We start from the raw sequence: 17,314 nt of genomic DNA on the forward strand, positions 1-17,314 counted from the left end.
TACCAGATTGCATCTGCTTGTTCCCAAAACAGCTTAACCTGGCAATCACAGTCTTATTCCCAGCAAGGACCACAATATGGCATCAGATTGCTTGATGTATCGTATCCTCTTTAGCCTACTTGACTAGCCCAACTTCACAATGCTTCCTTTCTTTTCTTTTCCTTTTATTGCTGATACCTCTCTTATTGTTGTGCACCCTGTAAATTCCTTACTGCATGGATACTCGTGTCATTTAACCACAGATACTAATATTGTTTCTCTCTATTCTTCTTTTTACCACTGCATCACTACTTCTGATAAATCTTAATAAAGATTCAAGTGAACAAAAAAAAATACACAAAGCTTTAAAAAAAAAATCCAGCCATAAAAGCTGCAAACATAAAATATGGGGTTATGAGCACATTTTGTGGTTGTAAGCTGCAGAAAAAAAAAACCTATGCTAAAAAATTTAAAATGTGTGTACAGCCATGACTTATTTTTTTTAGTATCGGAAAATATTAAAACCTCCACCAGATTCCTATTCACCTCTTGCTCTGGAGACAATAGAAAATGAGAGGAAATATTTCCAAAGTTAGAGCAGTGCTTTTCAACCTTTTTCAGTCAAGGCAACCCAATCTAAAATGTAAAAAACAAAACTAATATGACTGCTACCATACATAATTCACTTGAGCTGTTTGACACAACGTGGACCCTCTGGGACCAAAATCCACATATGGTGAATCTTCACTCACTTAGAATCACCCTTGATGCTTACATGTATTATATTGTGACCGTCTCCACTGCTGTACACCTATGTATTATCCCATTATGCCTTCAATGCATTATATTATTTTTGTTCTCTTACTCCTGTAGACACTCTCAGTCCACATGTATATTGTGATTGTTGAATCTGAGCTGGTCGTTATGTCATGATGCATTGCAAGTGTTCTGACTACATGTTATATGATTTTATTTACACAATCCCATTGCTGATGTTTGGTACTCCATGGCGTTGCCTTATTTTGTACACTGTTAATACCTCTATGCCTTGTTGAGGCTTTTGTCCTGAAAACCTAAACAAATAGTTTTACATATCACAACTACATCCACACATGTGTACCACCCAACATTACAGGTGAGTTATTCCTTTGCACATTGGTACCGACCAGTACTCTAGTGTTTCTCTTCTCCCTCACTCAGCTAATATGACCTCAGTGCTGATGGAAATGGGCAGGGGAGGGGCTAAAAAGCATGCTGCGCAGGCACCCAACATCCTCCTTATCTACTGCCGATGATGGCACTGGTTGTTAGGATGCCAGTTGCTGATCCACACAGTGCCCAAGGTTATAAGGCTGCACAATAAAAAACTTATGGCTTAGTTTACCAAAAAGGCAGGTTTGATCCACTTGCTGGCTTGCTGAAATTTTTTGTGCAATTTGTGGCAATTATTAGGCATTTTGCCAACGCACATGAGAAGAGCTCAGAAGGCACACCAGGGTTCTACAGCACCCTGGTTGAGAAAAGCTGTTAGAGGGATTCTTCAGTTGGACAGCTGTCATCAGAACATTTGTCTGTACCAGAAGACCTACCCTTACATTTTGGTCTGGTGACAACGCTAACCATTTAGATTTATCCTCTGTCTTAATAACAATGGTCACTAGGGTGAATTTCCCAAGTGGGAGGTGGGGGGCAATAAAAATTTGACAAGGGTCTAACCCAGCAATGGGCAAACTACGGCCCGCGGGCCGTATACGGCCTGGCGGACCTTTTAATCCGGCCCACGGAGCGTGATAAAAAAAAAAAAACAGCCAGGGCAGGCAAACATTGGCTGTCAGGATGTGTGTAGGCGGGGCAGCGTGACGAACATGAGGGGAGCTAGGCTCCTCTCACAGTCCGCCCTGAAGACCAGAACGGCGCGGGAACACGGCGAGAGGAACGCACGGAGCAAAGGTAAGTAAATTGACACAGGGGGGACTTGGCTTACTACTTGGGGGGGAATAGTACTATGGGGGATGAAATACTATATGAGGGATGAATTAATATGGGGGATGAATTAATATGGGGAATGAATTACTATAGGGGGGATGAATTACTATGGGGGATGAATTACTATGGGGGATGAATTACTGTATGGGGGATTAATTACTATGCTTACTATGGGGGAATATTACTATACTTACTATGGATGGCATGGTAGTGGCTGGGCCGGCCAGCAGCTAGTGGGGGACATAAAAGTTTTGTAAAATAACTCTTTTTATGCTTTTCTACCTTAAATTAATCTAAACATTTAATGTTACAAATTTTAATTTAATTTATATTAATTCACACATACACATCATTCATCTACTCTTGGTCCGGCCCCCGGGTCCAATATATGAACCCATTGCGGCCCTCAAGTCAAAAAGTTTGCCCACCCCTGGTCTAACCTAACCCTTGACCAGGCTTTCAAAGATATAAAAAAAAGTGCAAACACCTTAGAGCCAAACACCAGCCACATATAAAAAGGCATAATTTATCTCTGTATTCATTATAACAGCAATACATTTATTTTTTTAAATGCAAGCAGTGTAAGAGTGAATTTGACTTGGTATCTGCATCTTGAAGTTCTTGTACAGCAAAGATGAGAATGTGGGTGGGGGTGCGGGGGATTGTGACCAGTACAAGAAGTCGATCCATTGTATATCATTGCAATAGGCATGCCTATAGGAGAATAGAGCAGAGTGATGGAGAGTTCAGTTATCAGTGTACTGCTTCTCTGCTCACTATCCAGTACCTTAACTGCAGCAAATCAAAATCAAGTGTTCATCCCTGCTAGGCAGGGTTAAGATGTATGACAGACTGGATGTACAGCAATACAAATCCACTGGCACATAAATTATTTTCTTATATGGATCTCATGCATGCATTTAGCAAAAAAAAAAAAAAACAAAGGGGTGTGCATTTGGGGGAGGGGTCATTGTCAGGTCAGACTGCATTGTGTACAGTAGCTGTTTGGTCCACTAAACAAAGTACTGAAGCATTCATTAGTCCTCAGAAACTTTCCAGCAAAAAATGACCTTGAATAAAAATACATTCCTATTTTTCATATAAATGATATTTTAAGTACACAGAGCTCTCTCGCTCTGCAGCCAGTGCGGCTAAGCAGTGACTATGGTACCCAGCGGTGCACTAAAAGGCTGTAATTTGTGTGGTTAAAAGATCAGAAAACACAAAGGACGCTGAAGGGGAAACAAATAAAGAACAATGAGATAAACATTTACAATGAAAAAGCCTGCAATAAGGCATGAGGAACCACACAGAGAAATGTCAACTGGGATAGAGATTTCACATCTAGTATCATCTCCAGCAGAGCCCATTGTTTATTGTGCTTCCCCTAAAATAGCATCCATTTCCGCAAGTTAAATAATAGCATCTTATCAAAAACAAAATCAGGCCCTTTTAGGCAATTCCAGTAGAAATAGGGAAAATGTATTATTTTACTACATTTATGACCCAAGTGCTTCTAAACTGTATTGGTCAAACAAATCCAGCCTGGTAGGTGAACCTAGCTGGTCAAAAAAGTCTCCCAAATAGCAAATATCAAAGTGTGGGTAACGTGGTGCAAGTACTTATATTAATCCTTAAATTATTCTCTGTACCCTTGGATGTATGTGGGCCTCAATGTCTGCTATGCCTCAAAGCAAACAACCCTCAAGAGATTCAGTACTTATATACAGAGAGGCACTACCAAACAATGAGGTCTCAACACTAGACAGTTTCAATGGGAAGATGCACAGCTTATCTTCACAGAAGGCTGGGATTATGCATGGCATGGGCCTAGGACCCAACAAGAGGTCTCCAGATGCTTTAACAGAGCTCAATAGTTCAAGCTGGAAAGTACACATGCAAGTCAATTCTCTGATATATATATATATATATATATATATATATATATACATACACACACACACACACACATATATACTGTACATACACACACACGTTTTTGTTTTTTTTAAAGTTTGTGATTACCCATTGTTGGAAGGCAACATGTTTTTTTTAATCGCACATTTATGGATTGTTATTGCCTGGTTATCAAAGAGCCATTTGGCCTGTTGGATGTTATCTTGGAGTGTCAATAGAGCAAGAATTTACGACAGGAGTTGTGTAGCAAAAGGCTGCATACCAAAATCCTGGTCCTGGGAGTTCACACATAACCCCTAGCGGTGGGGCATGGAGATAGGAGAGCCTCAGCCCAGATTCCCTGGTGACACGAAGATTAAAAAGGACAGATTACATGGCTTCTAGCCAGAAGGATGAAGCCGGATGTGGACTGGAATGTTGACCTGGGTCATAGCATTTTTGGCAATATAGCAGTGCCCCCTGGAGGAGACAACAACATACTTTTATGGAGGATGACTGGGGTAATACTATACTTCCTAATCAGTATAGAAGACAGCCCCTTATGCGTTATGGACTGTCGCTCATTGGATGGAGGACTACACCAGGCGGGTCAAGGGTGTGAGTGGTGTCAGAGTGCTTTTAAATACAATTCTGGCCCCGCTTGCTCTCTCTCTTTCCCCTCTTTCTACCCAGGGCCCAGCTAAAGGATACTTAACTTTGAGGATGAACTTACGTAATGTATCATCTTTGCTCTTTAATTTCTATATGCTCTGTAACATTTATTTAGATTTCTCTGTAAGTGTTTTACTTCCTTTGTAAATAAATAAGACCTTGCTTCTTTGAGCATTGTGCTTGTTATTATAGCTAATATTGTAATATATCATGTCCATCAATATTGTCAGAGCTTAGATATACTAAATATAGGGACCGACAAGATAGTACATAATTTTATTATAAATAGCGGGACTTTAACCCACCCCCCCCCCCCCAATGTTTAGATTTACTTTATTCACCATTGTGGCATTAACCTAATCAGAAATTACAGTCAATACACTGACAATGTTATAACATGACAACATGCCAGTGCCTTGAAATCTAGGAAAATTTTGAATACTGGGTGTACTGAGACAATGTGTAATCCCTTGTTGGCTCTTGATTGCTATGTGTTTCTAAGAAAAATATCTCCACTCACATCCTGCATGGACGGAAAGAAGGTTAGCTAAGAGCTAAGCTAACAACTCTCAGCACCCCTCCCCTAAAACATATTTTCGTAGGAATAATCCAGTAGCGGGCTTTTGACACTATTATTATGGTGTCACCAGTCCCCTTCAAGTTTCTTTGGACCATATGTATTCATGTATTAAACTGAACACCACCCACAAACTGACAGGTCCTTATAACATGACGACCATGTTAATAAGGTCCAACTCCAATTAGAACTTTAATTATGAAAAGTAAATATTGTGTCAATCTTTATTGCTGTCTGGGACCTTATTTGGTGAGATTTAACCTCATTCCTTTTCATTCTTACAGTCTATGGCAGCAGGACAAGAAATGATGGGAGTGACTGTCACTGTAGCAGATAGCAATAATACCTAGCAACAGGCTTTAATCTTCCCCATTTTACTAAAACAAGTGTTTTGCTTTAGTCTCCTCTCACTTCCTGCCCTTGGCCATGGGGGATCTTACCAAAAACCAGTGATAGGTTCTATGCCTCCCCCACTGAGTCCAAAATAAAAAGGTTTGTGTGGACTACAGCTAGAGGAGTACCGCCAAAGCTCGTTAGGCTGTACTTCTCCTGTGGATCACATGACTGCAGTTCATTCTGCACTCCTGTGACCCATTTTCAGCTGACAGTGGGCTGAAGCCTGCTGTCGGGTGACATCATAGAGCCAGTCTTGTCACAGAGCCAGTCCAGGCTGGGGAACGATTGTGACCATATGGTCCAGATCCACTCAGGAGTCTGGTCTGGCACCTGGCTCAACCTTTCAACAAGCCGCTGAGAGTCTGAGCCAGCCGCTCCCACACCCTCCACAGCCTAGGGCTCCAGTGAGCGCAGCAGATCAGACTACAGTGTCGGACAGTAAATGCTCTCTGCATCCATCTAGGTAAGTATGATTTAAAAAAAAAAAATCCCATACTTATCTTTTAAATACAACATATGATTCAGTACTAAACAATGTCGAATTCATACAATGCTCAAAAAAATTAAACAAACACTTTTTAATCAGAGTATAGCATCAAGTCAATTAAACTCCTGGGATATTGATCTGGTCAGTTAAGTAGCAGAGTGGGTTGTTAATCAGTTTCAGCTGCTTTGATGTTAATGAAATTAACAACAGGTGCACTAGATGGGCAACAATGGGACGACCCCCAAAACAAGAATGGTTTTACAGGTGGAGGCCACTGACATTTTTTCCCGTACACATCTTTTCTGTCAGAAACAGACTTCATGAGGGTGGCCTGAGGGCCTGGTGTCCTCTAGTGGCCCTGTGCTCACTGCCCGGCACCACAGAGCTCGATTGGCCTTTACCAATGATCACCAGAATTGGCAGGTCTGCAACTGGTGCCCTGTGCTTTTCACAGATGAGAGCAGGTTCACCCTGAGCACATGTGACAGATGTGAAAGGGTCTGGAGAACGTTATGCTGCCTGTAACATCGGTTCAGCTTGACCGTTTTAGTGGTGGGTCAGTTATAGTCTGGGGAGGCATATCTATGTAGCGACGCACAGACCTCTACAAGCTAGACAATGGCACCCTGACAGCTATTAGGTATAGGGATGTAATCCTTGGACCCATTGTCAGACCCTACGCCAGTGCATTGGGTCCTGGGTTCCTCCTGGTGCACAGAATGGCCCCCATGCTTCCTGACCTAAATCCAATAGAACACCTCTGGGATATCATGTTGGGTCCATCCGCAACCAGGTTGCACCTCATACTGTCCAGGAACTCAGTGATGCCCTGGTCTAGATCTGGGAGGAAATACCCCAGGACAACATCCGGTCGTCTCATTAGGCGCATGCCCCGACTTTGTCAAGCATGCATAGAAACACGTGGGGGCCATACAAACTACTGACTACCATTCTGAGTTGCTGCAATGAAATTTCAGATTTTTGGGGTGTGTTTAAATTCAGTTCTCAGTAGGTTGATAATTTTCATTTCCATCAAACAATGGGGCATCCTTACGTTCCTAACAGATCACCCAGTCCATATCAGTATAGATATCCAGCATGATATTTTTCCCCATCGAGATCTCATGTGTTTTCAAAGTGTTCCTTTAATTTTTTTTGAGTAGTGTATATTATTTGAAAACAAGTTAGAATTCCATTTTATTAATTGCAAAGTTCACATTTCAACTTAAAAGGTGAATCCGTGAGAAAACAAGTATGAAAACTGATATTGATTTCCTTGTTTCTATAGGTGTAGGCTCTGGAGCGGTCATTCCAGTCCCTAGGCTTGACTAGCTCATGAGTTACTTATCTGAAGCAAGAAAGCTGAATGTGACTGTAGAAAATAAAAAGAGTGTGACTCCAAGCACTAGCATGCAATAAAGCTGAATGGAAAATAAGGCCCCAATGGCTACGTTCAAGTTCTAGGTCCTTGACCTATAAGGTAGTAGAGAGAATAAAGGTGACAGCTCTGGAGCAATGGCGGTCCACATATTTCTATAATGCCAGTTTTACTTCAACTGTTAGGTTTAATTGTAGTTGGTAGCATGTTTTAAAATATACTTCAGGGTAAACAAAATGCCATTATTTTATTCTATGAGATACATTTTAACTCTCTTGCACAATCATAAGAATGCCGCATTACGTACTCAGATTACTTTGCTGCACTTAACTTTTGACCAAAATAGCTGCATCCATTTTACAAAGCAATCAGGCGGTTATTTTAAGAGACAGACTTCTAGGTTTATTATTGTACTGAGATGGTTGCGATTTTACTGGCTTCCCCAATTATCTTTAAACTGTGCTTGACTTTAAGTAACAAATCTTTATTAGTCAGCGTGGCCGAACAGCTGGAAGCTCAGAAGATCTTCGGCAGTGGAAGGCAGAAACACAAATAGGATGTAACACAGGCAATTTCATAGAGTCTGGCCCAAACTGACCTCGAGTAAACTAGTAAGCCTATAGATACTCACCACAGCTACACAGATAAATAGGCAGATAATTGCTTTCAAGTTTAGAGGGGCTCTAGTAAAAAAAAAAAAAAAAAAAAGGAAACATTTTTGATATGGCAACGGCTGCCATCCACAAGTAAAATCTTTTTATTTTCATAGGCATGTTTTCCTTGTCCTCTGTGTACAGCTCTGTACTAGTACTTGGTTACCCTAAGGAGTGGGATCACAATATCTGATCCTACAATCCGCTCAAGTAACCCCTTGACCTGATCATGCGCCATCATCTTTTGGCACATCTGTTAATAGGATTCTGTATGAATAAACCATGCTCTTTCCCTTTCATCCAATACAAGCACTCCACTGTAGAATTTTAAATTTCAGCTGGTGCAGTAAGAACATCACAAGTAATTAACACCTTTTGCATTTAGAATGTATGTAAACTTTAATAGTGAAAGTCTGTTAGTGCCTTTATTTGTCCCCACTAATCTCAATGTATGTTGAAAATGTCCTCGTCCATTCTAAGTCCACTTGTCTTCCATTGGCTTCCTAATCACGCCAAGCACAGACGTAGATCCATATTTTGCATGGTCAGTTTGTGCTCCTCATCACCAAATAGAAGCTACAGGATGCCATGCCAATGCATAACATGCTTATTGTCTAAACACACCACACCCAGCTTGATTGACAGAAGCTACAAACAGAAAATTTGCTGGTACACTGATATCAAGCAGTGGACATGCTACCCACATCCAGGCCATAAAACCACAGCCCCATCCCAACCCTGCAGCAATGCAAAGGGAGAGCATGTATTCACATAACAGATGAATAAAACAGTATTATATAATTAGAGAGGAGCTTAAATTTTAAATATGTTGTATTGTTTGTCTCATAGAAATGTTTTAGGATATGATAGAATGCCCAGTACTGTATGAGTTTGCAGAAGCTTAACGAAGAACTAAATTCCCACTAATGAATACATACCTTTGTACAGCACCAATAGGATCACATTTTTATATAAACAATACAGTTTTACATTTATTTTGTTCATGTTGTCTCAGAGGAATGATTTCAATGGAAAGAAAAATATAAACAAAATTAAATGACTTAATTTGACATTATAGAAACGTGAAACAAGTGTTTGGATTTAGACACACTTTAAACTGACCACATAGTAGAACATCATGTCATTTCCATAAACCACCTCTTCTGCAATACACAGTTCAGCTAGCCTAAATTTGCAAAATAATGTATGAGGTTCCAGTATTCTGCTGTGAATGAGCTGTGCTGCCACTTAGTATAATATATTGGAATGGATGTGCAGAGGCACAAAAATAAACTGTCACACTTTGGACTTGATATATTAGCTCTTCTTCTATTGCAAATAAGAGTGGTGCAAGTGTTAAGTTAAAGTGATATTAAAAGCAATTATTAAAAAAGAAAAATCAAAACAAACATGTTTTACTTACCTACTCTTTGCAGTGGTTTTGCACAGAGCAGCCCTGATCCTCCTTTTCTCAGATCCCCCGCCGACGCTCCTGGCCCCTCCCTACTGCCAAGTGCCCCTAGAGCAAGCAGCTTTTTATGGGGGCACCCAAGCAGGCTTGCTCCTGAGCTTCTGCTCTGTCTGTCCACTCACACACAGAGGTGAGGCTCAGCCCCACCCCATCTCTCCTCATTGGCTCACTGGCTGTGATTGACAGCAGCAAGAGCCAATGAGGAGGAAGAGTTCCCAGAGAGTTGCTGCTCTCGTGCTTGCTCGATGGGGCTCAAGTAAATGTTAGGGGGTTGGGGAGAGGACTGCTACACAAAGAAGGGTTTTTACCTTCAAGCATAGAACACATGAAGGTAAGAAAAAAACCTTGAACCCTTACAACCACTTTAATTTAGAAATTTAAACAACTACTAATTTTATATCTGACTGTTTTAAAGCTGAACTCCTTGGCATAAAAAATAAAATTTAACGTATCATTCAATAGCTACAAAGGACTTAAATCAACTTTGTGTTTGCCTTTGCAAACCAAAATAATAATTTAAAAAGCAGCAGTGACATCACTATCATGCTGGAAGTAGCCTGTGCATATAGCAGAGCTGTGGGAGGGATCCCACAGGACCACCCACAACAAACTGCCTGCAGAAAACAATGGGAGGGGGTGGAGACAAGACCAGTTACCCTGAAAAAGCAAAGAGAACAGCAGTGACTAGTCTTAGCCATAGGAAGCTCCTGCACAGAGACAAAGATGTACTTTGGATTACCACACAGAACTGGCAGAAAAACACAAAGCACACTAAGATTTAACCCTGGAGTTCAGATTTAAACAAACAACTTTTGCATTGGCCTGGATTGTACTAATGTGCGTCTATGGTTAAACATATCTTGTAAAGTGGTAGATGGGCCATGCAGAGTAACTATTCAAATAGGATGAGCGCTCCTGCACACATTTATGTGAGAAAATGAAGAGCACATTACCGGACAGGTGTCTTTGGCAGCCGGCACAGCAGGTCCAAAGTGTTGTGAATTCCCCATCCCCTCTCCGTCACCCGGCTGAATCTGGTAATTTACTCTTTGATAGAGAATCTGGAAAACAGCAGGTCACATAAAAAATTTCACAAACCTACCGCTAAGAAAATGGACACTTTCATCACTGTATACTGTCCTGTTTGTTTTAAAATAATTACCTGGGACAAAATAAGCTGAAAAAAATCAATGTGGCACACTTCTGTATACATTTCTGGATATTACAATATGTACTTGGCATAGAACACTGAATTGTCACAGTTTTCTAAAAAGTTCTGCTCCTTTACAATATACAGTATCTCCATATTTATTAAACTTGATATTGCAAGGCAGGGTAGTGATTATATCAAATGAAATAAATGAAAGGATGTAAAGCTAATTTAACCACCAAGAGTAGACACTAAGAGGTAACTCTGGATGTCTGTATCTTCTGTGCACCTGGGCAACTTCCAACAGAAAGGGAACCCTGCACTATATTGTTAACTTGTGCTCTGTCAATCCCTCCTTGAATTCTACAACACATTGCAGACAGATTTCCAATGACCAATGTGACACCCCATTGCAATGTGAGATGCCAGGATCAGAATTCTGCATGGCCAAAATGGGTCGTGGCCTAGGATGATAGAGTTGCAAGGTGCAGCACCCAACATCCTGTTTTTGTTGCTGACATTCTTGTGTATAAAATCAAAGGTCTGCACTGCTGCTTTGCCTGCCATAGGGATTTGGATGAGTCTTTCAGGGTCAGGCAGCTTTTTCATGCATAATCATGGAGGAACTTGATATCCTTATATTCATACCAGGTTAACTTCCAATAGTAATAATCACTGATCTCATTCCATGATAGACATATATAAGTGTTTTAAACAGAAATGAGAACTTTTGCGTTCTTATTTCTTGACATGGAGCAACTGTAGACACAGCTGTAACTAGTGCCAGAGAAAAGCTCACACTGGCCTACAAGTTGTCCCTTCTTCTGTCAGTCCATTTATAAAGAGGTCTGATCCTCCAACTAGATTTTTTTTTTTATCTCCCCAAACATTAGTGGAGAGGTCTATGCACCTGAGATCCCAGATTCACAATTCCCATGCAATCAAAGTTCTCATTCTTTTAGTTAAATTGTTTTATTTCACATTATGAAAAATGCAGCTAGAAAAAAAAAATCTCACCTCTTGAATGTCTGTATGATATAAACTTTTCACCATACAAAGATAAAGCATAATGCACTTACCTGTGTTTGTAAGGAGCTGCTAGAAGCAAGCAATGTCTGTATGGCACAAGGAGGACAATGAGTCAAAGCAAATGCCATAAGTTCTTGCCGTGTTCTGCGGTCATCATAGTTCTCACACTGTCCCAGTTTACTGCATACTTCCCAGCTGTTACTGTACCCTGAAAAATAAAGTGGTATGGCTGATAAACAATCTGAACATCTACATATACAACTAGTTATTTGAAAGAAACCATAATGCTGATGCTTCCCACAATGAAATTGAGTTTGACACCCCTGATCTACAGTAACTGTAAGGCAAAATAAACACACATTGGGCTAAAGAGACATACACTGTGTCAGAAGCATACGGACACCCACAAAATACCAAAAAGTAACTTATATTGGTACATAGGTAAGTACAGCGATCCTTGGAAGCAGGACAAGGGGGCACTCTTTACATCTGGAAGAAAAGAAATTTAATCTCCAAACATGGAAAGGTTTCTTCACAGTGAGGAAGGATTTTTTTTCAATGCAGGAGCAAATTGGATCATGCTTTGCTGTGTTTTTTGCCTTCCTCTGGATCAACTGTGGGTATAGGATTATAACTTTTTTTTTTTTTTTTTAATAGTTGAACTGGATGGACTTTTGTCTTTTTTCAACCAGATTAACTATGTAACTATGTATGTAGGAATATGCATTTTCAGGAGGAAACATTTACTATATAAACTTATACACAGTGTGTACAGAGACCATCAGCAGATTTGGGTTCAGGTTGAGTATACAGTAAACTCATGAATAATCTGACATCAGGTCTTGTCAAACTATAAACTAATAAATGTATAAATGTATGGAGACAATTGTCTGAGATATTCTGTATATGCTTTAGGTGTAATATGGGAGAATGACCAATTTGGAGCCAATTGGTTAACAATTCTTTCCGCAGACATTTTTATATGGGACCTCTACACACAGGGGCACACATACAGAGGTAGGCTCAGCTTGACTCTTGTGTGCAAAAGCTCACTTTTAAATATTTCTTTTGAAGGAAGAGAACATAGAAAAAAAAGCTTCCAATGCCTTTAAAACTGTAGATTAAATACATAAATAATAGTATATAACATACTACCTGTGGCCATGAGCTCTTGGCAGTGCCCGTTGGCAGCCTTGTAATCTTGACACTGAAGTGATTGTTCAGCTAAAAGTGTAAGAACTTGACCCTTCCTCTCCATCTCTTCATTCCCTGAAAAGAGAAGAAGGGAAGAAATCTGAAATGAGAGCTTCACTCATACAATGAAAGTGATCCTGCCATGAAACACAGAGAACATTCCTGTGAATCTATACATCCTGTAAAAGCTAAATTGTAAAAGATGTTTCCTATCACATCTACATAGTCTTTTAGCTGTCTAGATCCCATTCTATTTCTTCTTTCAGCCTTGATGTACAGATTTTAATAAATACATGTATTATATAACATCTAAACTGTCTACCCCTCAAGCACACCTCAGTATGAAGAAAGAATACTAATATTGATGGTTTAGTTTTTATTTTATAGCCTAGTCTAGCAGATGGTATTATTCCAGACAAATTCTTTTAATAGTTATATAGGATGAAAAAAAAGACGTACCCATTTTATCCATGACTCAATGTTTCGCAATAGATTATATAATTTTAATGTATATAATCATTATATCAACCAGCCCAGATTTTACATAGACCCTGGTACCAACAAGGAGTTTAAATCTTGCTGGCCATTGCCACTGCGATGTTTACTAGCTCCAGCATGCCATAACTTTCAGTTGATTGGGTGCATGCACTGAGCTGTAGACAGGTGAGGATTGATTGTGGCAAACTATTCTTCCAGGAACCCTACTGACCCTATCTTCAGATGGGCTGCTCACTCAGCTCAGTGCTCTGCGGGATCTAAACAGGCTGACGGCTGTGATGTACAAAACAGACCAATCTCTGCAAATTATGTACGGTATCAAATGTCTTTTTTTCCCTTCTGGGAAATTGGCATCTGCAATAAAAGTGCAGTTAGTAAGTTTAGGTTTACCTGTATGTTTGTTCATTTAACATCTTGTTTCTTGCAAGTGTGTAAGAAGACATTCAGAAATACAGTAATGCAAAGCAAATATTTGTCAAAGTAGCAAATACTTGAAAGGATAAGTATCTGGCAGTTCATTTTGTTAATTTATAAGGCATAAACCTAGTAATCTATAGACTGGACTAGCATGTGGCAAACAATCCTACAATTCAATGTATAGGAGTTACAAATTCAATATACTTTTCCTTTGTTTTTTATGTTTTTTTTTTTTTAGGAGAAACAAGCTTTTCTTTTTGTTGCAAATATTATATTATATAGACAAAAATAGGTAGCAAAAACTAAAAATAAACTTGACCTGTGTTATTAAACAACTAGTGTTACTGTAGATCAAAAGTATACAATTATATATTTTACTTCACTTATGGTATAATAAAAGTAAAATTATGATTTTGGTATACAGCATTGCAAGTTATTTACAAATTAAAATAAAGACTTTTTTCACTTTTCTGCTTTTCTTTTAAAGTGACACAAAAAAATAAAAATAAACTTAATTTAAAAGGTTTTCAAATTAGTGGATAAAAAAAAAATCAACAGAAACATAATAGCTAAGAGGAAGAATTAGTTAATTACAACTGCTTAAAATGAATAAGGGACAAATGTGGTAAAAACAAAAATGTAATATATTGCAGCTTACCAATCATTGGATGTGGTGGTTGCATCAGATCTCTTATTTTAGGCTTTTTTTGCTTATGTTTTCCTGTGGCCAGTGACACACCTCCTGTATGAGAGTGCCCTCACTCTAGATGAATGAGCACAATGGAAAGCAGCACTGTCAGTCTGGAGGAAGGGGAGTGTTAGAAGTACTAGTAGATTTAAATACACTAACAAATTGAAGTCACACTCCAGCTGACACTATAAAAGCAGTTACAGGAAAAACTTTTTTCTTTCAGGATGAAGGTTTTATATAAATAATAAAAGCCGATTATCGCAAGCACCCCTGCCAGCGTTAAAAGGTTTTACATTCTGCTGAAGAGTCTGTTCTTTTGAAAAATAACAGACTTCCTTGCTGGACCACCAGATGAATTCAGAAGCAAGTAAATCTAAAAAAAGAAAAAAGAAAATATGCAGCCACCACATCTAAGAATTGCTAAGCTGCAATATAATAAATATGAGCTTTCAAGTTTAATACCACTTTAACAGGGAATTACATAGGGACAATTAGTATTTATTTACTGGTATGGTTGCTTTAACCATTTGCCCTCTTGAGGATTTACCCCCCTTCCTGACAAGCCATTTTTTGCGTTACGGCGCTGCGTTGCTTTAACTGACAATTGCAGAGTCATGCAAAGCTGCACCCAAATTAAATTTATGTCATTTTTTTGCCCCACAAATTGAGCTTTCTTTCAGTGGCATTTTTTATTTTTTTGCGCTATAAAAAAAAAAAAAGATGACAATTTTGAGGGAAAAAAACCCCCAATATTTTTGATTTTTTGCTATTAAACATATCCAGTAAAAAAAATAAAAAAAAAATATTCAAATTTTGTCATAAATTTAGGCCAAAATGTATTCTGCTACAAGTCTTTGCTAAAAAAGAATCCCAATACATGTAAATTAATTGGTTTACGTGAAAGTTATAGCGTTTACAAATGGCGATATATACACTGGAATTTTTTTTTTCACTAGCAATGGTGGCGATCAGGGACTTATAGCGGGAATACAGTGGGCATTCTCACACTGGGGGAACTGACCCGGTGTCACTGACATCCCCAGTGACACCAATACAGTGATCAGTGCTGAAAAGAAAAAAAAAAAAAAAAAAGCACCAACACTGTACTAATGACACTGGGAAGGAAGGGGTTAACATGAGGGGTGATCAAAGGGTTAACTGTGTGCAGGGAATTTTTTTTTACTGGGGGGCAGCCATCCAGAACAGTGTGCTCGAGCCGACAGGAAGGATTGTTAGTAAACAAGACATCCATCCTCCCCGTCGGATATCCTCGGTAATCACCAGGCGCCGGCGGGAAATCAGCGGCCAGGACCCGATGATTTACAGCCACAACTTTGAATGGCAGAGCGGGTAGGGAGCACACACCCCCTACCCAGAAATACAAAATCACGTATATATATACGTGATTTTGCGCACCCCTGCCGTCCTGTAGCAGTATATCTGCTATAGGGCGGTTGGGATGTGGTTAACTGACATGCAAATCAAAGGCCACTCTTGACTGGAAAAAAAACAAATACAATGTAACAACAACATTATATTGTATTTCTGAAACAAGCTTCTACAGCTTCCACGGCTATAAGAAGAGGGCGGTTTATTTCAACGTTCAGTTTCTGGGTTTAAATACCTAATAAAGCTTAACTATGGGCATTTCCAACATCATTAACCCCTTCATGACCACCTAACACATATGTGTGGCAGCAAAATGGTGGGCTTTAACACCCACATGCCACACGTATGCATCCCTAAGTGGCTGACGCATATGTGCTGAGAGCATTCTTATTGCATGCTCCTAGCACAAAGACAGCATTTGGCCTGGGCTAAAATCCAGTAGCCAGCAGGACTAACTTTCGATCATGTGACCACTGTGACAGTGGTCACATGATCGTCAGTCCTTCCCACCTCTTGTTCTGGACTGTTTAAAGGGCCGCCAAGGTGGGGAAGGGGATAAATTAGAACTCCCCATAGCTGATAAAGGATCCAGTGCTTGCTTTTTATTTTTTCATCGGGATGAGATCACACAATGTAACACTTACCAAAACAGCCAGGTACCAATGCCCTTGAGCTGGAATGTGGGTGAGCACCCCTGTCAGATGCCATGTCCCTACACTGATAAAGTGGTCACTGTGTGTGAGAGGAATTGTGATAACACTGGTGAATAAACGGCAAGAATAACAGTCATTACAACAGCAACAAGCAGGAAGGAAGACCGCGTAAACATGAATAAAGAGAAGTATTGTGATTTTAATGAGTTTATAACTACCCAGAGTTAGACTTTAAGAATGATGGTCTTATACATTGTTTTTCAAAGTCATAAGACCTTTAGTCCAGAGCAGGGTTTCTCATCCAGGGATCTGTGGAACCCTAGGGTTCATCCAGACGTTGCTAGGGGTTCCTTGAGAAATTTCATATACTCATATAAGTTTTCACTGACACCATTTATCCTTTTAGCTATCTGTAAGGTGGGAATTCTTCCCAATGGCCACAAGTGTAGGAAGCATTCAAAGAAAGTTAAAATAAAAATAGTGACATATTTGGAAAGTGGGGAGAAGATGGGGTATCGCTTGACGTAGCATGTGCTGAAGCAGTTGCAGAAATGCAGAAGGAGCATTAGACAGACTTCAGTTGAAATTAAAATTAGACAAAAGAGGTGAAAAGGAACAAAATAAAGGAGCAAAATGCAGCCAAGATGCAGGACACAGGACAAAAATATAAAATCTGATAATACACCGTACTAGAATAGCAAGGTGCAAATGTGGCAATAAAGTATCAAGCCAGAGAGAGGAGTAAGAAAGGAAATAGGAGAAGGGTTAATTCTCCCTTTAGATGACAATTTGTACAGA

At 39.6% G+C, this 17,314-nt stretch overlaps 1 protein-coding gene across 2 annotated transcripts in view; it reads right to left on the bottom strand.

Moving 5' to 3' along the window:
• Positions 1 to 17,314, bottom strand: part of NBAS (NBAS subunit of NRZ tethering complex) — a 1,021,307-nt gene that overhangs the window by 570,225 nt on the left and 433,768 nt on the right. For both annotated transcript variants that reach the window (XM_089671087.1, XM_089671086.1), the window contains exons 33-35: positions 12,830 to 12,943; positions 11,725 to 11,882; positions 10,449 to 10,556 (exon numbers count right to left, since the gene is read on the bottom strand). In XM_089671087.1, the coding sequence (XP_089527213.1) occupies positions 10,449 to 10,556; positions 11,725 to 11,882; positions 12,830 to 12,943 (380 nt within the window). The remainder of the gene's footprint in view (positions 1 to 10,448; positions 10,557 to 11,724; positions 11,883 to 12,829; positions 12,944 to 17,314) is intronic.

Source organism: Staurois parvus, unplaced genomic scaffold (assembly GCF_062004578.1).
Source record: "Staurois parvus isolate SC_StPar_1 unplaced genomic scaffold, SC_StPar_1.0 ptg000098l, whole genome shotgun sequence".
Taxonomy (NCBI): domain Eukaryota; kingdom Metazoa; phylum Chordata; class Amphibia; order Anura; family Ranidae; genus Staurois; species Staurois parvus.